Source organism: Onychostoma macrolepis, chromosome 01 (genome assembly GCF_012432095.1).
Source record: "Onychostoma macrolepis isolate SWU-2019 chromosome 01, ASM1243209v1, whole genome shotgun sequence".
Taxonomy (NCBI): domain Eukaryota; kingdom Metazoa; phylum Chordata; class Actinopteri; order Cypriniformes; family Cyprinidae; genus Onychostoma; species Onychostoma macrolepis.
Window position 1 is genome coordinate 18,030,471 of NC_081155.1, and position 25,052 is coordinate 18,055,522.

Below are 25,052 nucleotides of genomic sequence, written 5' to 3' on the forward strand. Positions count from 1 at the left end.
CAGACTGTTTTTTTTTTTTTTCCTGCAGCAGCTGTCACAGTGGCCACACAGGTGAGTGGGACTCCCGCTGGGTCGCGTCAACACCTGCAGGGCCCCCCGCGCTTGAGCCCTGAGACTCGTTTGGCTTTCTGGCCGGGTGAACGATCATCACATCAGTCCTGTTGCAGCAGAGAATGGTGTCATAAGAGGGCATTCAAACCCTTCAGTGACTCCATTAGCTCCTCTGTTCATGCACGAATGCTCTCCTCGCTGCAGATGTGCACAAACCGAGCCAGAATGGACACTCTGTTTGAGCCAAAATGACAGCCTAATGTCCCACTTATTGCGTTGGAACTGAGTATTATTTCCCAGATCTGCCAGGTCCCCTTCATCTGTCTTTTTCTCACACTTTGCCCCATGGATGCGTAATTCCTGGGCATTAAGGACCGGACATGTGGTTTTCAGCTGGCTCTACGGCTCCCACTTGACCTTATCTCCAGCTAACAGACAAAAAGCACACCCACCTCTGAACGACACTCAAAAACGGAGCTGCGTTCGTCCCGCTACTGGACAGATGATGGTTTTTCAAAGGTTTTGTTTAACAGCCATGCAGAGGTTAGCCAACAGATATGAACTTACTTTGATGATGCCATTTATTGCCAAACTGCAGCCATCTGGCCCTTTTTTTTTTTTTTATTTATTTATTTTTTTTTACTACTTTTACATCCATATTTATACTGTTTTAAAAAAAGGTACATCTTTTGGCCTGTAATCCCTGTTGAAAAAAACAAAAACAACAACAACAACAACAAAAAACAGCATATGCTGGTTAGGTATGTTCTGGAGCAAGGCTGCTGGTTTAAGCTGGTCATGTGCTGGTCCTGTGCTGCTCAGGATCAGCTTAGGACCAGCTTAGGACCAGCACATGACCAGCTAAGAACCAGTTTAAACCAGCTCAAACTAGCAGCCATGCTTCAAAACATACCTAACCAGCATATGCTGATTTTTTTTTTTTTTTTTCAAATGGAATACCTGCAGAAAGATATCATTCATCATTCCTATTCATCTCATTGGCACTAGTGGGAAAAATTAAGTCAATTTCACACATAAGATGCATCAAAAATTTATTTTGGAACTATTAAACTGTCTATTGTAATGTAATGAAATATTATATCAATATTATTTATATGCTTTATATAAATAATATTTATTTATGATTTAAATGTTGCATGGGAAAGTTATTTCAACAAGTTCATTTTGTGTGGCTGTGATTGGAGAAAAATGCTTTTTGCTACCAGATGGTGTAGTTACGGCATCCACCAGCAGGGGCTAACAGGAGCAAAACCTCAAACCTTTGTTTTGGCCTTTTTAAGTGGGCACCAGACTGCAGGGTCAAGATGCTACAGTAACTGTAGCCAGGGCACAAAAACCTGGCACCGTGGATGTGGCCATTTCCTCTCATTCCCACACGTATCCCTTACCCCTGAGTGATTTTTCCAGCATACAGACACATGGTCTTGATCCCGAGAGAGATAGCCTTCAGCTCTGCTGAGATTTATGCCTCCTTAAAGCCAGCTTTATAGGTAACAGAAGACCACTAAACCGGACCTAGCAGCCTGTTAATAATCTGTCCATGGGTCTATAGCCTTTTCACTTTTTACTCCAACAACAAACTGACAGCTTTTGTCACCTCTCTGTATAAAGCCACTGTTGCTTCTTTTTGAAGTATTTAAACATAGGACACTGAGCAATATAGTCACACAAAAACATACACATACTCATTACGAATAATAATACTAATATTGTTAGTATTATATTTAGCACTGTATGAGGACTGTTGTATGTTGGCTGTTTTGTGAGGGAACCAGGTAACTGGTTGTAAATGACTGATAGTGTAGCCAATTAAAAGGCTGATAAAGACATTTACAACAAAACAAAAATCCCAACAGTTGAGCAGCCTTCTAATGTTGCAGCACTGTTGTTCAGCACAACTCAGTAGGGTACAACGGGGCTAAAGGCCCCCCTTAAGAAAAAATATGCTATTCACTGTGCCTAAAATGTATAATTGCAGAAAAAAAAAATATATACGTTGTATTGGATATTAATGGAGCAATAGATTTTGTGTGGAAATAAATAATTCAAGTTGTTTATTTTGTTTAAAAACCTTATAAATGTATGAGGTGGCAAGGGGAGCCTTTTACCCCACAGCATGGGGTAAAAGGCACACGATATTGATACAAATACTTCAGCTAAAATAATGTTTTTTTTTAAATAATGTCTAAGTTAATACTTGTTCAAAACAATCACTTTAGCAAAGTTTGTACTATTTTCTGCTTATTTTGAAAAATAAAATTAATTTTTGTTCAATAAATATACTGTGATTAAAATATGTTAATATAAAACATATATTTTAAAATACAGAAACAAAATCATTTAGATGAAAATAATATCAAAGGCGCCTTTTACCCCGGGGCGCCGTTAGCCCCGTTGTACCCTGCTCTTTGTTATATAGCTCCAACAATAAAACTCGTCTTGAGAGCCGAGACAAATATAGATGCTGCTGATTGTTTTATATATATATATATTTTTTTTTCCTACTTAATAAAGTGATTTGTAACTGTATATTAAATTATCCAGGTAAATGGCAAACTGTCTTTACTAATGTATGAATCCCCCAAGGAATCACCAAATTAGGCTTACAATTTGGTTCTTCTGGAAAGCGCACTGGCGTGTGCTTCTGGTAAATAATGGATGGAGTCCTAAAATGAGTTACCAGAATGCTGTGTTAGAGAAGCTTTCACATTCAGTTAATATTCTCTGGCTTTTTGATCCCTACCACAGACTGTATCTCGCGATTCTGTCTTTTTAAGTTAATCTTTCCATTTTCTATCCTATATCTGTGAGATCAGACACAGTATGCATTTTATCACAGAGTTATTTTCAATTATTTCTTCCTTAATATTGTTAACATTTGGGAGCACCTTCCCATATCCTTCAGCTGCATCAGAACATATTAAAGTACAGTTTTCTTCAATGTCAGGCCAGTTATGGCTCATCCGTGTGCTCCTCAGTCTGAGCTTAACCCAGTATGGGCTGTGTTGTTGGAGGAAGGGCCTGACTTCCCTTTCTGCCGCATTAATTACCCACCATGTTTGTAGTATGTTGACAGATTTGCCGCTACACCTCTCGGAATTTCCCTGTGGTGCCCATCTGCCTCCGCGGCCAACGGGTGGCATGCTTTAGCAGCCCTGTGCTCAAAACAGGCTCCCTTGACACCGGGAGGTTGTGGGGTCCATTCCCTTAACTCTCGGCTCACAAAAGACATCCAAACAGGCCAGTGCCAGAGAGCGGCCGGGATGGGCTCCAGCGTCGTTAAGAAGCCGCGAGTGCTCTCTGCTGGCCCATTAGAAGAAGCGATGATTAATGAAACTGCTCCACCAACCTCACAAGAACAAAACATTTCGCCATATGTTCATCAGGCCAAATATGGATATGAGATCGACGCCTCATCGATTTCCAAACTCTGCCAAGAACAGGTCAATGAGATAGTCTATCAATAACGAAGCACTCTTACTGCCGCACAGACTCCGTTTCCACGAGCAAAGTTCTTGATTAATGTTTTGTTTGGCTAATTAGCATATTTTCCACTATAGAGAGACTCTTTATTCCTTTATTATCGCGTGTAAGCTGCAGCGCCGCATATTTTATGAGGGTAACGCTTTCTTAATATATTCCATACTGCCGTTTGTCAAGCGAGAACTGTTTTGATAAGATGCGAGATGAAGAGGCTTTTTGCTGATTTGTGTGTCCACTGAGGGAGACTAGGTGATTGCATTCCAGTGTTTGAAATGAGGAGATGTATTAAGAAACAGAGGAGGGGGCGATGTGGGACATGAAAGTGCCGCAACGCTAGGAGACTCCAGAGTACCGACAAAGCTGATAGCTTGTGGAAATAATCGCAGTCGTGTAAGCAAATCGTTTAGAATAAGGAAATCAAACCACATTTTAGCAACGTGGAGAGGATTTTAAAAGAGGATATCTCAGAGAGGAATTCCCACATTGCATGAGATTTTAACACATTGATGGGCAGACTATTTTTAAGACTAATTTGAAAATTATCTGGATGATTTTAACGGAACTTATGGGTTTACAATGACTAGCATGGTCGTTGATCTGTTCAAAAATATATATATTGAATATCATTTTTCTGTCAGTCCAATTTAAATTGGTTTACAACAGGTATACTTTGTTGAAATTGCAGGCAGAAAGAATACAAAAGGAAACTAAGGGCTACTAAACAAGGCAAATTAGCATGAGAGCGCAATTCCAAAAAAAGCGCAGATGGGATTGTAAAGTTCTGCTGGTGATCTACTGACAATGTGCATATTAAAGAACACAGACACAGCATCTCATTTGCATAATGACCAACGCAATATACCAAGAGCAGCGCAAATTAGAGTAAAGTCACAAACAAGCAGAGCTAATGCTAATTCTGAAAGAAAAAATAATACGAATGGAAAAAATTCTCCTCCTGGCAGCAATAATCACAGCCATGTCGAGTGCAAAATGGGTTAAGATATGCTTTTTCGAGCAGTAAATAATTGGCTCAAATACCAGTAAATTGACTACTGCAGACCTTTAGTAAATCATGTTGCGTGATTCATTTAAATTCTCTACTCCCATAAATTTTGTGTCTGAAAAGGACACCCCATACAAATAAATATATGCCGTCCACATTTTTTCATTGCTAATTTTTCACTGCGTGTCTTTTAAGTAAATCCTGACAGTACTTTTTTAATGCCAAAAGAGGGTTTGCGGAGGCCCATAAACTCCTCAGTTAGAGTTTTCACTAGATGAGTTCTGATAGTCAGTATATTTGAAACCTAAGCAAAATGCATAATCTGTTGAACACACTGTTTATTTCAAATGTTTATATAAATATATTAAATTAAATGTAAAGACTCCATGCAGACTTACACTGCATATAAGCAAACATTGCTTTAAGTACTTCAGGTAATTAAAAAAGTAAACAGTCAGTAATAAAGGACTAAGAGAACATTACAAGCAGTGTAACATAAAAATAACAAAAAGATACATATTGTGCAAGTGATGCTTGAAATAAAGCTGCTTAATTGACAGTCTTCATTGCATACTTTTTAGATAACAGTAATACTGTTTCAGAGTTTGCTGAGAAGCTAATTAGAAAAATAGCTGTACAGTTATATAATTTTCTTCAAATTCATGTTCGATTGTTGTTTTTTTTCAACACATAACTGGTTCCCTTTTTCTTTTTTTCACCTCACTTTTAGTGTTGACTTTGTACCGAAGCACTGGTAGTTGTGCCATCCCTGGTTTTCATCGTTTCAGTCATTAGTGAGTATGGATGGCCATATTGCCCTGTGTTTAGAGCTCAAAGGCACAAAGCTGTACTGAGCTTTTCCCCAAACCCACACACAAACAGACTTCTGCATTCTCCAAAGGATTGATTGAATGTTTACCGAATTCTTGTCCCCAGTCAGCCGCTGCCTTTGTACCGGCATTTCAAAGTATCTCTGCTCATTAACATAATCAACACGAGTTTGTTGTCTTATTTGAATACAGTTTATCTATGAGAATCTAAACTTCGCCAGATGTCCTTGTCCATTTGGCAGTTTTTTATTTACTTTCTTTCTTCCCCCCATTCCATCTAGATGGTGTTATTCTCAGATGGTGTTTGTAGATGAATGCTGGGTTTCAGGTAAATCAATTTTTTTTTTTTTTTTTGTATTGTACTGAAGAATGCACAACCTTCGAAACATGGAACCTCGAAATATTGTCCTGAAAGTGCCCATCCTTCAATGCATGGACCCTCAACAATGTTCCCTCTTCGTAACATGAAAGGATATACCTAGTGATGGTGAATGAGCATTGTACAGTACAGCTGAAAAAGTGATCCATGTTAGTTACACGTACTTTCAAAAATAACTTCCATTTGAGTGTGTTTGATTGTTTTTTTACTGGAGAGAGACTGAGAGGGAGAGCAGTCAGCTAGTATATTTTGATCTGTAGTGAGTTTTATCAGTAGTCATGCACTACACATGAAAATATTGTTTTGTTTACCATCATCACTTGTTTTATTTATTTGGTTTGCCTTCCAGCACTACAGGTATAGTTCTTTTAAAGCAAGGGATTTAGTTAGGTAGTTAGTTAGTTCATTAGCATCTTTTTGGAAAATTAATAGTCCTGAAATTATTATTTCAGCTTGGCCTTTATAGCAAGGCTGTGTGCAGTTTGGAATGTAAGGTGTAAAATTCAATTATGTAAGTAAGTAAATAAATAAATTAATAAATAAAATGCTATGTCGTTTATGATTCTATATAAAAATAAAAATAAAATATTGTTACATCAAATGTACACTCTTTTAAAGCATTTTCAATTAAATTTTTAATGTGTACAACTCAGTGATCTCAGTGTAGGGTCAGAGCAAGTGACCCTTTCCTGACACTTCTTCACATCTTCATCCTCTACACTGCTAAAAAAAAATAAAATAATAATAATTATAAGAGTGTCCACAGCATTACCTCACAGTGCCTGGGGGATCCCCCATTGAAATATTTACACAGCCCACAGGTGGCCTGGAATTACTGGCCTGCAAATTTCTCTCCGTCTGTTGTGCTGCCTAATGAAAAGTGACAGCCAAGAAATAAGTTGCTCTTGCGTGGATGCCCAGGCCTCGTCTCTCATTTTTGGCTCCGCATCTGTGATTTTAACCTCGTACACTTTATAGTTTGTTGGTTCCATAAATCGCAGCGCATGTGTCTCTTATTAATTATATGTTGCAGAGACTTCTTTGATTACTTTACCAGGTCACATATATTTATGTAAGCTACATAACAGAACAGCTGTCCTTGGAGTTTCATGCCAGTTGACGGAGCTGTCACTTGCCCCATCTGACCAGTGCACGTTGCTACTTATTGCATTTGTTATTTTGTCTTTTTATGCTTAGAAAGTCCTGATAAACTGAAAATTGATTTTGCAAATTCTATTTATTAAAATCAAGCCAACGAAGAAACATACATTTTGTCAGAACTGTGAAAATGGCCTAGAAACATCAGTGTGGACTAAAAATTATAAACCATTCATAAATTATCACCATAAACCAACATATCCAATTAATTTCAAGGAAAAAGTTTTAACAGTTAAATTTATAGCTGTATAATTTGCAGTTTGTGTGAATTAAAAATATTATTATTATTATTATTATTATTTTCTTTGTTTATTTATTTATTCTTTTTTATTTAATTTCTTGAATCTTTTTTTTTTAGGTTAAGCGACTGAGTGTTGCCTTTACTAATTGTTTTAATGTCAGAGATTCATTTAAATGTAAAGTTTAATTACATATTTTTTTGCGTAAAGCATATTTCTATTTTTTCCTACAAATGTTACTATAATTTCAAAGAATAACATGCAGACGCCATGCAGTATCACTGTGGGGCCCCTAGGGGTCGTAGGCCCCCGTCTTGAAGACCCCTGCTATAAGGCACTGTTATGCAGTTTTATAGGTCACTGTAGGAGCCTTCGAACTCATAACTGTCCCGGTAATGCTTTGCCTTGCGGGAAATGAGATGACGACACAGGCGGATGGTTTGTACAGCAGAGGCCTAAAACTGTGCCGTGAGAGTTGACTCACTGTCTGTTTAGCACAGAGCCTTAATATGTTATGACTGAACGGCAGTGAGTAACCCGGCTTCCTCTCCATCCGGCTCCAGGCAGGAGAATCGCAATAGCAAACGTGCCCGTTAGAGACACACTCATATGTACGCACGTATATGGCCATACATGAGCAGATGGCTGTACCCAAGGCTTAGTCCTTTTGTGTTTGTCATAAACATCAGCAGGCAGGCCTGACTTCCTCATTGTTTTGTGCATCGCCCAGATGTTACATCAAAGCAGGCCCCTAGTCTCAACTTCATTGTCCGATCAAACCAGATAGTAACTCAATTTATCTACTCTCTCAACTGGTCTCAGCCCAGCTGCTTCCTGCTTGGTGAAGAACAGGGTCTCGTCTCCATAGAGTTTGGCCTGTGGGCTGCTCAAAGTAGTTTTAGGAAATTATGAAATTATGATGTGATATTGATGTCCAGTGTAAGGGTGCAGAATGTAAGTTTCATTCATTCATTCATGAAAGTGATCCAAACCATTAAAATTAATATTTCAGCTTGGTTTTGGTAACAGAATTGTGCACAATTCAAAATTTAACATATTAAATTCAATAATTATTGAAAATGAGCTAAATAAATACAATGCAGTGATATATAATACAAGGTTTTGCATTATTTCTACTTGCATTTCCAATTAAATTTGGAATGGTGCACTCTTCTTTATAACGACCTCAGTGTAGGGTCAGAACAAGTGACCTCTTTCTGACACTTCTACACTGATGAAATAAATTCAGCTGCCCACAGTATTGTCACACTACCTAACTGTGACCGTTTGATTGTAAACAGTAATTCAGTCTATATATATATCCCCCATTTATATCAGTCATTGGTAGTCTTGTGCAAAACAAAACCTAGAAACTCGCGTTGAGAGACGTGAGAGGCGTAGAATCCAGATTTTACAGTCTTGCATTGCTCGGCTCTCGTTGCACTCTGGGGCTGTTGAAGTGATGAATGGGGCACTTAGTGTTTGAGCACTTGTGACTTAGATATCTGTGCTGCTGAAGGGTATTCACAATCTCAATTCTGTCCGCTGGAGGTTAAGAACATTACCAGAAACCAGCTGCTGCTCTGTGGGTTTGGGAAACAACATGTGTTCTACCTTAGCAAAGCCATATTTAACTGAATTTGACTATTTTTACAGGTGGCCTCAAAAATATTTAGACTCTTATACTTATACATAGGTGAGTTTAATAGCATTTTAGGATATTAAGTGGCACTAGCTAACAAATGGTATTCGATCTTTATTTTGTAGTCATTTATTCATGGGAAAGAAATTAACGTTTTTATTTAGCAAAGACATGAAACACAAAACATTTCTACATTATTTCAAATAAATGCTACATAAAAAGTCAGCATATTAGATAGATTCTGAAGGATCATGTGACACTTAAGACTCTAGTAATAATGTTGAAAATTCAGCTTTGCCATTACAGGAATAAATTGCATTTTAAAATATATTAAAATTGGAAAAAATAATATATACTGTGTATATATATATATATATATATATATATATATATATATATATATATATATATATATATATATATACTTATTTATTTATCTATCTATCAAACATAAAATTAATTTTTGAAATGCTTTGCTTCAAAATGGATAGAAAGCTAAATATACTGTTATGCAATCAGGCAGTTTAGAATATTCAATAGCAAATAGCATGAAGAGATTCATGAGTGTATATGAAGCTGAACAAAGTAAATTACCTTCACAACATTTTCAGTGGTCAATCTTTCAATCTTTTTCCATGGTCTTTAATTCATGTAACTGAATGAATCAATATTACAGAGACTGTGCTTGTAGAGTGATACTGCTTTTGAGATGTGGCCTTTTTGCACAAAGGCATCCCAGAAGAAGATGAGAGAGATGTGACTATTTGAAGCCAGCTAGGTCGTCTGTTCAGTCACCGTTACAAGAGAGCGATAGAGAGAGAGTGGATTGGTCAGTGTATAGTTTTTTGCAGGCAGGAGGATTACAGGTGCAGCTAACAGCGCAGAAATGATCTAGGAAGCAGTCAGATGGAAGACTGTGCTTCATTCAGTCTATCACAGAGCAGCACAGACACAAAATTGAAAATGAAACCAGGAGGTGGGTTGAGTGCCAGAGGCACCTTTTGACTTTAAATGCAAGGTTCACTCCCCCCAAAAAAGCATTGTTTACTCACCCTCATAACATTCCTTATCTATATGACTTTATTTTGTATAGTAAAAATAAATAAACATATAAATAACTTAAACAGGTAACCTAAATATAAAGTAAATAAACATAAATAAATATGTGCATAGCTAAATAAAGTACATAAGGACATAAATAAGTACATGCATAAATAACGAAATGAGTGTCAGTAAATAGTGACCACATTTCCAATTTTTGGATGAGCTATTTCTTTAAGTGCACTGTAAAAGGCAAAAAAAAATAAATAAATAAACCTAGCAGCTGTGGTTGCCAGAATAATTCAGTAAAAAAATACAATAAAAATGTAAACATATTTACAGAACAACCTATAATTTTTTACAGTATATAATTGTAATATAAAAACAATAGAACAATAGAAAATTGCAGTGTAAACCAGTTCATCCAACAACACACACTGCTACTAAAATCTATACGCAGTATGGGAACTTACTGTTAACATATTAACAGTTTTTTCCATAGTGTTTTTTCAATATTTTACATTTAAAATTAGACTCTTTTTTAAATTTTTTTTTTTTACAGTGTGTATGTCAGTGGTCAGATGCATAAACATTTTCTTAACCATCAAGACTGGTCATAACTTTTTTTTAAAATCAATTACAATAAGATTGATCGATCTTATGTGGATCTGAAAAGTAAGACTGATTACCCCTTGGCTAACTGTTAGTTTGTCAGAGTGGTTAATACAACTGACCCCTGTTTTTTGTTCAGTTCACTGTATTAAAATCATGTTGTCTCCATCTGGTCTTTTTATCGACTTAGAGCATAGCTAGCTCTCCGGAGCCTGATCGATCATGGACTGTCTCTTTGTTTTAACTTCTATAGGCTGACCCTTATGGGCAGCGGTGCCTGGAGTCTTCTCATTCTCAACCGTCTGGCACAGAAACCCCCATTGTTTGAGTTCGAGAGTGATCCCTTTAAACTAATATCCAGATCAGCTCATCTAAGTTAGCTCAGCTGTCAGCCGTCACCTCGTTGTGGCTTCATGCTATAGTCAGGCCTGACCTACACATATCCTATATGCTTTCAAGACACAACCTCGCTGCTGAATGTTGATCTGAACAGAAGACAGGCTAACACTATGGGCAATGAAGACATACAGTATCAGTCTTTTATGTACAAGAAGAAGCCCTTAAAGCAGGGGTGCCCAATAGGTCGATCGCGATCTACCAGTCGATCGCGAAGGCAATGCCGGTAGATCGCGCTTTAGGTCAGTGGTTCTCTACCGGGGGGCGCGAGGTAACTTAAAACTGTAATATAATATTCACTAATGTTATGACTAATATGTTAAATAAAGTAAAAATATATAAATAAATAAATAAATAACACCACCTCTCTACGTATTCTGTGTTTCGGAGCAGCGAACCGTTTCTCATCGTGCTGTGTGAAATATAGACTGAACGGTGGCTTAAAACCGCTGTATGAGCATGTGATAGTGATACGCAAAGTAAAGCTCTCAGCGGGATAAAAGAAGCCAGTATCACACTAGTAGCCTAAAGTTTTAATGGATGACGATTGTAATCAAGTTAAAGATGATTACAGTGACATACAGGATCGTGCATTAGGTGCGCGTTGTGTCCGTTATTTGATGCGCATCATCATATTTCTGCTTGAATACAGCTCAATATATTCACATAGTTGAATACAGCGAGTGTTTTATAATGGATGTTTTGAATAAGTTTGTGAGGATCAGTGGTGTTCATGTACATACGGGCATCAAACGCTCCAAACAGCTTGTTCTGACAGCGGATCTAGTCACTGTGGCATCGAGCTGCCTTTAGATCGCCGAGTTCAGAATATACATACTTTTACATAATTTAAAGTTTTTTGCAAAGTATGTTTGCAAAAAAGAACATGGAATGTTTAAATCCATCTTGAATTTGCTTTGTTTAAAAAAAAGTTATATGAAAATACAGGTTTTAGTGAATAGAAAAGTTTGGGCTTGCAGTATTGATTTGGAGAGGAGGGGGTCTTGGTTGAGAACTACTGCTTAAGGTAAATGCAGGCATGGTTCTATGGGGATACTAAGAATTGAACATTATTTTATTTATTTTTTATTTTTTTTATGATTAAATTTAATTAATGCAATATAAAGAAACATCCAAACAAGCTTTTTTTATTTAGGCCTATTTATTTTATATGAATTTTATTATTTATTTATTTTTCACTTGGTAGATCTCGGTGAGTTTCTCATTTGAAAAGTAGATCCCCACACAAAAAGGTGTGGGCACCCCTGCCTTAAAGCTTCCATTGTGTCTTTTAACAATGCAGTCCAAAGACACACTTGAAAAACCTGCACATGCATGACCTTTAAGGACCCCACTTGCACTACTGTTCTTGAGAACTGCTGTCTTTGGCAGTACTTTAAATCTTATTTTATTTCTGATAGTAACAGCTAAAATGCAATGTTCACCCCAGGTGTTAGACTTTATAGCCAGTTTGCTGTTATGTACTTACGAAACCCGTGATTATTGGAACTCAATGTGGGTGCTTTTGTCCAGATGGTTCGACCTCCCGGAACTGTCTGCTGAAATTGTATTTTCTATGCACCCTGTATGAAGCAAGGTCACCTTCTTCAAAGTTTAGTTGACAAGTCAGAGATTTGCACATTCATGAATCTCCTCTTCAAAATAAATAAATGAAATAACAACAAAAATAATAATAATAAAAATAAACAAACAATCATAAATGGGTCTGGAATGATTCTTAATTGCCTTGTTTTGTTTGGTTAGACAACATTTTAAAGTGTCAAATTTGTAAATGTTTCAGTACAGATTGGTTTAATTTGCATTGTATGCATATACCAGTCTGGTCTCATTGATTATGCGTAGGTATTAATACGTAACATTGACAAGCAGAAAACGTACATTTTTGTATGTTTTTATTGATGTTGTACAATTTGAACATATTTCAACATTTAAAACGTACAAATTGCTACGTACAGTATTTTGATCTAAAAAAATTTTTTTATCAAGATATTCATATCAGTGCATTTTTATCATTTTATCAGTATGCGATTTACATTTTTAGACCCATTAACTTACCCCCAAACCTAAACCCACCCATTTTATAGCGAGTAGAATTTACAACCCTAATTCCGGGAAATGTTGGGACTTTTTTAAATTTGAATAAAATGAAAACTACAAGACTTTCAAATCACATGAGCCAATATTTTAATCACAATAGAACACAGAGAACATAACAAATGTTTAAACAGATAAATTTTACACTTTTATCCACTAAATTAGTTAATTTCAAATTTGATGCCTGCTACAGGTCTCAAAAAAGTTGGCACGGGGGCAACTAAGGGCTGAAAAAGCAAGAAATTTTGAAAAGATTCAGCTGGGAGAACATCTAGCAACTAATTAAGTTAATTGACATCAGGTCTGTAACATGATTAGCTATAAAAGGGATGTCTTAGAGCGGCAGAGTCTCTCAGAAGTAAAGATGGGCAGAGGATCTCCAATCTGTGAAAGAGTGCGTAAAAAGATTGTGGAATACTTTAAAAACAATTTAATGATGCAATTGAAAAGATAATGCCATGGATATGACAACTAAAAACAACAATAATAATAAAATTAATGCCGCTATTTCAATATTCATAAGTATTCATTTTTTGGTGTTGTCAATATGTCAGTATTATACGTTTAAATTCTGAAAATACGCAAGTATTTGTACGTTTAGATGCTGTAAATACACCAGTATTGTACGTTTTAGTGTCTGTAAAAACTTAAGTTAATGTACGTTTTGTAGAACCACTTTTTACGTAAAATACATACAAATTATCATGAGATCACGTTGCATATACACACGGCAGAAAATGATCACCATGCACTAATTTTTTTCTTCTATTTTTGCATCACATTTCAAGGTATACCCTTTTTTACCTCTGCGTCTTACCGTTGTCACTGCAGTCAGCGCACATCTTGTATTCTGTCACCTATGCTCAAGAATGAACAATCAACTACTGAGCGTGTAATACATGGTTTCCCAAGATTGAGATTGTAGCGCAATGACAATTATACTGCTTCTGTGCATTGAAACATTTATGCAAATATACTTTTTCGTGATATATATGGCTCTTCAGATGTGTCTTCTGGGCCTCCCCAAACACACACGGCTAATCGCTAATGTTGTACTACTTTTCGTTTGTCGCTTTGGATAAAAGCACCTGCTGAATGAATAAATGTAAATGTATTTATTTTATTTATTTATTTCTCCCAGAGCAATAAGAGTGGGCTTTCAGATCTTAAGCCCCAAATGTGTGTTTATTTTTCGTTTTGTTTTTTAGTGAAGCACCAAATGTTTTCATATTAACTTCAATATAAATGATTCCATGTCTGGCCATGTTAATCACTATTAAATCCAGTTAGAGGGATTAAATTACGGTTTTGGCATATTGTAGCTTATTCTGCATCAAAGTGAATGTTTCAACATTCTAACATTTTTTTTTTTATATTTTAAAATAAATGCAGCAACAGTGCAAACACAAGACTTTGCAAGACAAAACTAGATCTTTGGCCTAGTCTAAAGCTTAGATTGAAGGTTAGTTGACCTTTAGCTCCAGTAGTACTGTGAGATTTACTTTCTAGAAGAAATCCTTGCAGATGTAACATTTTAACATTTATATTAGTCTATCATATTCTAATATTTCTTCAAAGGATGGCCTCATGCACATCCACAGAGGGCCTGGATATCCAGTGACCCTAGACTTAACCCTGACCCACAGGGGCCTCAGTTGTCATCACGTGGTTCACATGCTCTAAAATGTTACAAAAGAGCCATACGTAGGCACATGTTGCTGTTTATTGCTTTTGTTTTTCAATTAAGTTTTATTAATAAGAGTGTTTATTGTAATTGTCTCCCAGTGCAGTTTGTTGTATGTTATGTTGCTGCCTTGTGTTAAACTGTTTTAAATTACTTTTCCCCACATCAGTCTACACTCCATACACCATACTGTCAAAGCAAAAACAGAATTGTCACAAAAAAAAAAAAAAAACCCTGAAATAAGTACATTGCATAAGTATACATACCCTGAACTAAATATTTAGCTGAAGCACCTTTACAGTCTCAAGTCTTTTTTGTTTGCTGCAACAAGCTTTGCACATCATCATTTGGCAATCATCTGCCATTCTTCTTCTCGCCTCTTCACCTCTCATTTGTCAGGTTGGATGGGGGCAGATGCACATTTTCAGGTTTCTCCAGAAATATTTGATTGGGTTCAAGCCCAGGCTGTGGCCGGGCCACTCAAGGATATTCACAGAGTTGTCTATAAGACGCTCTTGCTGTGCTTAGGCTCATTGTCCTGTTGGAAGGTGAGCCTTCTGCCCTGTCTGAGGTTCTGGATGCTCTGGACTGGGTTTTCATTAAGGCTATCTCAATATTTTGGTGCTTTGAGCTTTTCTTCCACTCTGACGGGTCCCTCAGTCCCTGCCACTGAAAAACAGCCTCACAGCATGAGGCTGCTACCACCACACTTTACTTTTGGGATGGTACTCTGCAGGTGACGAGCAGAGCTGGTTTCCTTCAAACATGATGTTTGGAATTGAGGTTCATCAGACCAGAGAATCTTGTTTCTCAGAGTCTGAGGGTCCTTTAGTTGCTTTTTTGTAAATTCCAAGTGTGTTTTCATGTGTCTTAACTGAAGAGAGGATTGGGTTTGGCCACACCGCCATAAAGCCCAGATCAGTGGAGTGTTGCAGTGATGTTTGTCCTTCTGTAGGTTTCTCTCATCTGCATATATGATCATGGAGCTCAACTAGAGTGACCATCAGGTTCTTGGTCACCAGTCTAACCAAAGCCCTTCTCCATCAGTTGCTCAGTTTGGTCAGGAGTCCAGCTCTTGGAAGAGTCCTGGTTGTTTCAAACTTCTTCCATTAAGGGTAACAGAGACTGCATGCTTCTGTGAAACTTCAATGAAGCAGAATTTTTTCAGAACTTTTCCTCAGATCTGTGGCTTGACGCAAACCTGTTTCTGAGCTCTACAGGCAGTTCTTTGGATTCCACGGCTTGGTTTTTGCTCTGATATGCATTATCAGCTGTTAGACCTTTTATTAAGACATGTGTGCCTTTTCAAATCATACCCATTGAACTGAATTTGCCAGAGGTTAACTTCACTTGAAGTGTAGTAACATATACAAACAAAATGAATGCTCCTGAGCTAAATTTCAACTGTCCCAGATAAGGGTATGAATGGAATGGTATGGAATCATTTTTTTTATTTTTTTTTTTATAAATTTGCAAAGATGTTAAAAACCTGTTTTTTGCTTTACTAAAACTCTTTACTAAAACTAAAACTGCTTTTATGTGTTGATAAATCTGTCATATAATGAAATTGTGATGATATTTCCAGTACATTTTATTTAGCTAAATTATGCATTTCTTTCATCTGCTGAACACAAAATAAGATATTATGAATAAATTTTATAACCAGACAGTTTTGATTCCCATTGTATTTTTTCGTCCTTAAGTCAATGGGAACCGAAACTGCTTATTTTCTTGATATTTCGAAGAATAACTAAGACATACAGGTTTGGAATGACATGAGGCTGAATAAATGATGACAGTATTTTCATTTTAAGGTGGACTATACATTTAGTCACGTTCCATGAATGCTCCATGCTGAGAGCACTTGCCAGTTTATTTATTTGGTCTCCTTATACACCTGGGGCCCGTTTCAATAAGAAGGTTCAACCAACTCGGAGTTTAAACTTGAACTCTGAGTTGACTTACTGTGAGATGGGAAACTCAGAGTTTTCGGTTTCAGAACAGCTGAATTGTGTTAGTTTATTCAACTCTGATTAGGTTTACTCTGAGTTTAGTGCGTGCACCACAACTATGAAAAGTCATGATCAGTGGAGCTCCGAAATTACGATTCACCATGGCAACAGCACCTGACAAAAAGACGTCTGCGTACTTCCGTCAATACGTAACTTTGATCCTTAACAACTGTCAATAACTCAATAGCATCAATAACTTTATAATTTTAGAGGTGAAAACTGTAAATTATTGAACTAATATTCATTTTAATGGTATCCCATTGCCAAAAAAAAAAAAAAAAAAAAAAGAAACAAGAACGTGGCAGCAGCTAAAAATGAAGTATAAAAACAAAATCCAATCAATGTAAAGCTTTAAGCATGAAAGGTTCATGGCTGTAGGCTAAATGACTTTACAAACATTTGACATTAAATATAATTCAATGTCTATTTCAATGCGCTGCAGCTTTTTCCACATAGTCTAACACTCTTTTCACATAATTAAATAATCTCTAATCCAACCTGTTACATTTCTTAATTAGAGTAATAAAATTAACTACTGACTTGTCAACAGCAAGAAGGCAGAGGCTCCCAAAAAGGTGGGAGAACCTGCACCAGCACCACTGACAGATGAAGAGGAGAATTTTACTTGTTTTAGCCTACGTAAAATGCACTTAAAAGGAAAATCCCTCAAGAAACAAGACTAAATATCTTAGACCATTTTTCATCTATAAAATGCATATTAAGAATTTTTAGATATTTGTACTTGAAATAAGATAGTAAGAACTCAGTAAGAAAATACTCAGTGAGAAAAGCATTTTGCAACGTGAATGAATGGATAAGGTATTTGAACATTGCTTACACTTTAAAACGGGGGTGGAGACCGAAAGAAACTCCGGGTTTACCAAAGAAAACCTGCTCCAGAGCAGGTTAGGTTCACAGAGTAAGTTACATATGTTCAGTTTTGTGAACCAGTTCAACCGATTCACTAAGAAGATTTGGGATGAGTGAATGATTTGTTCATGAATTGGAGTATAGTAAAGTGAAAGCATCGACTCCGGGAAGGATAAGTGCGACTCACCCTTCTCTCCCCTTCACTGTGCTTTCAGACTGTCACTCAGACCCTGTGCCTGCAATAAGCACCAAATGGAATAACAATAGGGGCTATTCCCCAGGGGCTCTGTCCTCTGTGCTTTCTCTCTTCTATTCAAACGAGCTGTTTTCCAGAGGCTCCCATGAGTCTTTGTGCCCTTTCAAACCCATTTTTAAAGTCAGCTTTTGTCTCTGTCTCTGTGATTGGAGGTTGCTTTGCGTGACTTATGTTTTCTTTTTTTCTTTTTTTTTTCTTCTCAACCCCTTTCAAACGACCTATGTTGATTACCATCAGCTTGCCATTTGGAATGAAAGTTAACAGAATGTATTATGAATGCAGAATTCTTGCTACATCCTGGTGTCTGGTTTAGATATACAGTAAATGAATAAATGATAAATAAATGAATTAATGAAATAAATTATTAAATCACTGAACACTATATACAGTCATGGCCAAAAATATCGGCACCCTTGGTAAATATGATCAAAGAAGGCTGTGAAAATTCATCTTTGTTAATCCTTTTGATCTTTTATTAAAAAAAAAAAAAATTCACTAAAAAATCTAACCTTTCATTGGATGATAAGAATTTAAAATGGGGGGAAATATCATTATGAAATAAATGCATAAAATGCGTAACAAAAAAAAGGAAACAGTTCATACAATTCCTTATAAAGGTCACTGCTAATTTAAATCTCAAATCTGTATCACCCACATGAGCACCACAACTTATTTATGAGTCATTTGATTTTTCTATTCTATAACTTATGTTTAAGAAAAACAAAACAAAACAAAAAAACTTCTGGAACATTTATTAAATTGTTAGATATTTACTGACAGCTAAATAATTTAAATAATCTTAAAAACAATAATAAATAAATCCTATTATAATAGTTTAATTTTTAACCTTTCATTTTAGTTTAGTTTTATAATGTTTTGTTATTTAATATATTAGCTTAGTATTTTATCTTAATGTTGACTGGAGTAAGAATGACCTGGCTGTTGTTTTGCGGTGTGTGTCTCAGCATTCACTGACTGAATTAGCATAGAAAGTACAAATCTACACCACAGGATGGATGGAGAGATGGCGCTCTCCTGTCGTGAGTAGGTTGCAGCTCCTAGATGCCATTGTAAAGCTTTCTCACTATCTCTTTGCTTCTCTCAGACATGTGTTTGTGTCTGTTAGACAGCTGACATCAATGCTTTTTCCCCACTGTGCCTTGCTCTATCAGAGTAGGGTAATGCTTACTTCCCCATGTGTTTGTTTTGACTTGTGGAACCAATCAAACCATAGGCTGCTCTTTTTGTGTGTGTGTCTGTAGATGCATTCATGTATCTCATGGTTTTGAGGTTTGCAAACACATCCTTGAATATATCCGGTTTTGGCAGTTTTGAGATAAAAAGCTAGGAATTTACATTGTGTTTAACTGCTTACATTTTGTGCAAATAAACCACAGTACAAATTAACACATTTTTCTGGTTAATAGGTTTAGTAAAAAAAAAAAAAAGAAAAAAGAAAGTTGATGTTCACATTTCCCTTGTTGTTTTGAATTAAGATTTATACTGCCTTATAAAAACATGTTGTGACTCCCATAAAACGTTCATCGATTGAAACTAGACTATAATGGCAATATTGATCTGCATATCTTTCTGAACGTTTGCCATATCAGAAATAGTTTATTTTTAATAATGTTTGTAACTGCTTCAGATCAACCTGGGGTGCGTTTCCCAACAGCAACTATGGTCGCAAGTTCTGTCATTACCAATCCACCGTTTTCTTCAATGCGGAAGTAAGCCTATGCGCGAGACTTACGGTTCATTAGCCGATATAGCTAAATACCTAGAAGAATAACAACGTGCAGTAAACGGTAAAATTGTTTGCACTACAAACCATGTATGTTCATAATTAAGATAATACATTAAAATAATATGGTAAGACACACCAATTTTCAATATCAAGCAGCAAAACAAACTGTTTTGTATAGCTAAAAATAGCTGGACGCAGATGAGACTGGAAGCTAGACTCATAGAATTTACAAATGGCCACGCCCATTTTTACGGCAAGAGGCAAAGGTGGATAGAGTTCAATGGAAATAACGTCCATAGTTAGCTAACGATGGTTTTGAGAAACGCACCCCTGAATGGTTTCTGTAAAACATTTCAGTGTGGGTTGTTTTGTGAAACTCGTCACAATGTAATAACATGACCCAACAGCACTGATTCTGATTTCACATATACATAGTACATTTACATAAAAGTCTTATAGGCACAATAACAAGAAAAAAAAAGTTGCTGTTTAATTAAAAAAATGAGAGAAAGGGTGGAAAATATAAATTAAATAAAGCACCTTATAACTGTATTGAACCTAAGAGAGAACAACATAATACAAATTAAAATAAAACAATTCGAATTAAAGCAAAATATAAAATAGAATAAAATGTCAAATAAAATGAAAAACAGTAATAAACTACGGCTACTGTGTTAATGAGATTGCCTTGACAAGTCAAAAAAACAACAACAACAAAAAAATAATACTAGGTTTAATATTCTTTGTTTGCATCAGTCACAGAAATGTATTTACTTATGCTTTCTCAGTTTGAGAACAGCTCTTTTACCCTATACAGACTGTGAGGGCTCAAACTTGAATACAAGCAAGTGTATGCATGCGGGTGGTGTACATGTATATAAACCATTGTGGTGGACAGAAGGCTCGCCAACACAAACACACGAGACAGACTTCTGATGTGGGCAGTCGCTTTACAGTGATGACAGAAGCTTTTTAATAGCTTATCAAAGGGGAAAGTGTTGGTGGCGCTGTGATGGAGCAGGTGGTATTTGTATTTCTCAGTCAGATGGAGCACCAGCCCTCTTAACCTTGCTGTGTGTCCGCACAAACACCCTCAATGAATGTAGGACAGTGGTTTGCTGGATTCCAGCCAAAATTAGAGACACCCTAGATAGACACTAGTCATTAATAAGCCGCACAGACTAGTCACCAGCCTAGCCAACTTTGTTCGTCACACTCTTTCTGTTCTTTTCGCTCTCTCTCTCTCTCACCCATGATTTTCCTCTTTCCCGTCTTCTCACTCCAAAGCACTTTAGTCACTGTGTAAAAGTAGGTTGCGTTCAATGCACCACTCTCCCGTATGCTCCCTCATTACACCGTCCTTGACAAACAACCTGTCACATTGTGTGAGAGGAGTAAGTGGCATTCCCACCCACTTCTAAAACATACACACACGTGCATACAGTACACTACATAACTGATTGCGTCTGGCCTACCATGATCTGTTTTTTACAGATGAGTTTGTGTATTCCTCAGCAATCAATCTGGACTAATTATGTTTGCGCAGACAAATTGATGGCACCCTTTCAGAATGACTTTTTGCATTTCACTTCATTTGTCTTTTTAGTGCACATTGTATGTGTTATGTGTCTTTATTTAGGTGTGTGTGGTCACATAGATTTCAGAATTTAGGTATTCTTAGGTTTATCACCAAAAAAAATAAATAAATAAAAATAAATAAATAAAACCTTTGTATTATACATACACATACACATACTACCATTCAAAACTTTGTGGTCATTGACATTTTTTTATGTTTTTGAAAGAAGTATCATATCACTACATTTATTTTAACAAAAATACAGTAATGTTAATAATACTCTATACCAGGGTGGGGAACGTTGATCCTGGAGGGCTGGTGTCCCTGCAGAGTTTAGCTCCAACCCTAATCAAACACACTTGAACCAGCTAATCAAGGTCTTCAGGATGCAGTTAGGTTTTTTTTTTCCAGGTTTTTTCAGGGTTGGAGCTAAACTCTGCAGGAGAGTGGCCCTCCAGGATCAACGTTCCCCACCCCTGCTCTATACACTGGTATATATGCCAACATACTGATACATACTGATATATGATATATGCATTTAATATCACTTTCGATAAATTTAAGGCATTCTTGCCGAAATAAAATCTTCTGGGAAAAAAAAATTAAAAATCAATTTTTATGTTTGTGAATGTTGGCTATTTGATTAAGCACTGCTATCCTTGAACCTACAGTATTCTTTTCTATTGAGAAAATCATATAGAGAAGTGTTGTGATAAGGCCAAGATCCAGGCGTGATGACGGATGCAAGTCTCACAAGCACTGATCAGTTTTTATTTCTTCAATCATTCTGCAAGCAATGCAGTAAGCCTCTCTTAAGGACAGCATGGCAACAAAATTGATCTCGTTTATTTGTGTAATAAATGTACCTGGTCTCATTTTGCATGATTCATCAGAGCTTATGAATCAATGCTATTGTAAAGAAAAAGAAGGCTGAAGGCCATGCAGGTGGAGAAATATTAACCACAAATATGAGCTGGATTTTCACAATCCAAATCAATTCCTGTTTAATCAAACCAGGTCTTGGCCTACATTACTTCCTGCTAAATATTGTTTGACTCGAGTGCACGCTGCATTACAGAAGTCAGATGTGTGGCGAAGGCTGTTTCATGTTGTCTTTAACTAAATCAAATCATAATTGGAATATGTACTAGGCATATGAGTCACACAAGATCTAAGTAATCTATACAAATTGTTTCACAATGGCTTTGGTCCAGCCTATCGGCATCTGAAAGTTCTGCCTGTCGCTTTCCCATCAATTATTTCACACCAGTCTTTGTTTTAGCCCCTCAATCAGGCAGAAGAGGGCGGACCGCAATAGAGTTGGGAACTTGACGCCGACAGATTTCAAACAAACCAATAAATGTTCACATACTTATCACTGAGGCCAAGACTGCTGCTACTGCTTTTACTTAAGAGTTGATCTCCATGGCAACAGGCTATTATGGGAAATCTGTCTCTATGTCTTTTTCTCTCTCTAATTGCGCCGCTCTTGGCTGGCAGTACTGCTGCTAGGTTAGCACATACAGTACAAAAGACACACATCATTTCCTGTAGACATGCCAAAGAACAGGAAGTGCATGCTGAGATATAAACGATGAAAGATCTGTGAACTTCTTATTAACCGCCAGGTCTGAGTTGCTGAAGTGGCTTTCTGAATATTCATCTCGAAAGTAAAGGGCACAGACACAAGCCACCTCTGGTTCCTCTAAATGCCACCTCCACCTCATCTGCACCGGCAAAGTCCACAAAATGCAAACTGCTGCCGAAGCCATATTCATATATAGCTGTAAAACATAATATCGCCACTATCAATATGGTAATTTTCCCATCCCAGCCCTAGAGATCATAAAGCCTGTATTTGGTAGCAACTTTTCATCAATAAAAAGGGAGGCTGTTCTTGAGTCTGCATCCTGTGTTTAAAAGCCCCATTAAATCACAATGTGGTTGTAACCGAGGCCCTGGATCTCGTCTTGAAGGTCACCTTAGCAGCCTCTGGGTATGGGCTCCAACCGACTGTCTTCAGTGGTTTGCTAATAAAAACTATGGCAAACATCTCACAGTGCCCCATCTGGGGCATACAGAGTAATGTGTATATATATATATAATGAGGAGGCAAAGTCCTCTTTTTTATAAAATGTAAATTCATGGTTAAACATTACTTACACTATCAGGGACGGAATTTTTTTGTTATGTCTTTATATTAACAATGTAATCAAGTTAGTGTTTTTAAGCATTTAACATTTATTCCAAAATAATCATTCAAGGCAGTAACAATTTAAACAATATATTTCATTAATAAAATTATGTTCAGATATTATTTTTAATAGTTAAGTAAATTTTAACTTTATTTATTTATGTAATTTTCAGATTTTCAGAAAATAGATTTTCTTTAAATTTCACCAGGCTGTTTTCAGGCCATTTAAAGTCTTATTTTGATATTACAAAGTGGTCATATCTATGTGTGCGAGTTGTTTACTTAGTTTTTTTTTAATTAGTGTTCCCTTTAACAACATTATATTGTTTATTTAGACTGATTCACAAATGTGGAATGCTCACAGACACAAGAGGTGGGATTTACCAATCACATGAACCAATCACAGCCGATTATGACCAGTCATATCCAATAGGGATGTTCCGATCGATCGGCCGGAGATCGGTATCGGCCGATAATCAAATTTTTTGACTCGATTGGTACTCACTACACTTGGCTGAACTCACGAACCGGTCGCAATTTGATGACATCAATGCGTGAGGACGTACATGATGCGTGGGGACATAAATGATTTGGCGCCGCAGTCATGTCATCCCCAGTGTGGAAATGCGAGAAACAATAAAAAATTTGCTATTTGTCGTGTATATTTTGCATGATGATATGATGAATGGATGGTTCATTTTTAACAGCAGATTCAGTGACGTTAGAGCTGATCTGCAACTTCCCGATCAGGCGAACACACACACACACACACACACATGAAATCGTCTGCCTGATGGAAAAATGCATTTTAAAAAAGGTAGTTAATATTTGCATCATTTATGATTCATTGTATCCACCCACGACCCACCCGCAAATAATCAGAATGCAGTTTTTAATTACCCAACCCGCGGATTATCCACTGCACCCGTGGATATAACCGTGATCAAACTACTCTTTGTTCTTTCAGTAGTTTCTATTTCTTTTTTTCTCTTCAGTCTTATATTGGACAGTATTAAACCTTATGAGTTACAACAAACTTCTCCATGTTGGAGTTTAAATGTTTCTATTTATTTTGTTCTCTCTCTAACATTGGACAATGTTCAATTAAACCTAATGAGTTGCATCAAACTAATCAAATTAGTTGTTTTAGGAGTTTAAATGTTTTTTTTTTTTTTTATTAATTTTATCTCAGACTTGTATTGGACAATGTTTAAGTTACATCAGAGTTCTGTTTAGTTTACTATTGGATAATGTTTAAATAAACCTTGTGGGTTGCATCAGACTGCTCCATTTTTTTGTATTAATTTTTGTTTTATATTAAGTATGCTGATATATTAATGTTTTAAACTAAAACTGGCCATATTTTTTCTGTTTCAGAATAAGATCATTCTGGACCCGCTAACATTCAGTGAGGCTCGCTTCAGGCCGTCACTAGAGGAACGTCTGGAGAGCATCATCAGTGGAGCCGCCCTCATGGCCGATTCCTCCTGCACACGCGACGATCGCCGCGAACGCATCGTAGCCGAGTGCAACGCCGTGCGCCAGGCCCTGCAAGACCTGCTGAGCGAGTACATGAACAATGTAAGTCATGAACAACATTTTCCAGCATGCAAGTTATGGGTAACATTTTATTTCAATAGTCCACTTTAGACATGCTACTAACAGTAAGTAACTTTGCAACTACATGTCAACTAGCAGTCATTAGAGTATTAGTAGACTGTCTGCTTAATATCTTCTAAC

At 36.6% G+C, this 25,052-nt stretch overlaps 1 protein-coding gene across 7 annotated transcripts in view; it reads left to right on the forward strand.

Moving 5' to 3' along the window:
• Positions 1–25,052, forward strand: part of ctnna2 (catenin (cadherin-associated protein), alpha 2) — a 489,293-nt gene that overhangs the window by 126,828 nt on the left and 337,413 nt on the right. For all 7 annotated transcript variants that reach the window (XM_058790110.1, XM_058790098.1, XM_058790121.1 and 4 more), the window contains one exon: positions 24,690–24,893. In XM_058790110.1, the coding sequence (XP_058646093.1) occupies positions 24,690–24,893 (204 nt within the window). The remainder of the gene's footprint in view (positions 1–24,689; positions 24,894–25,052) is intronic.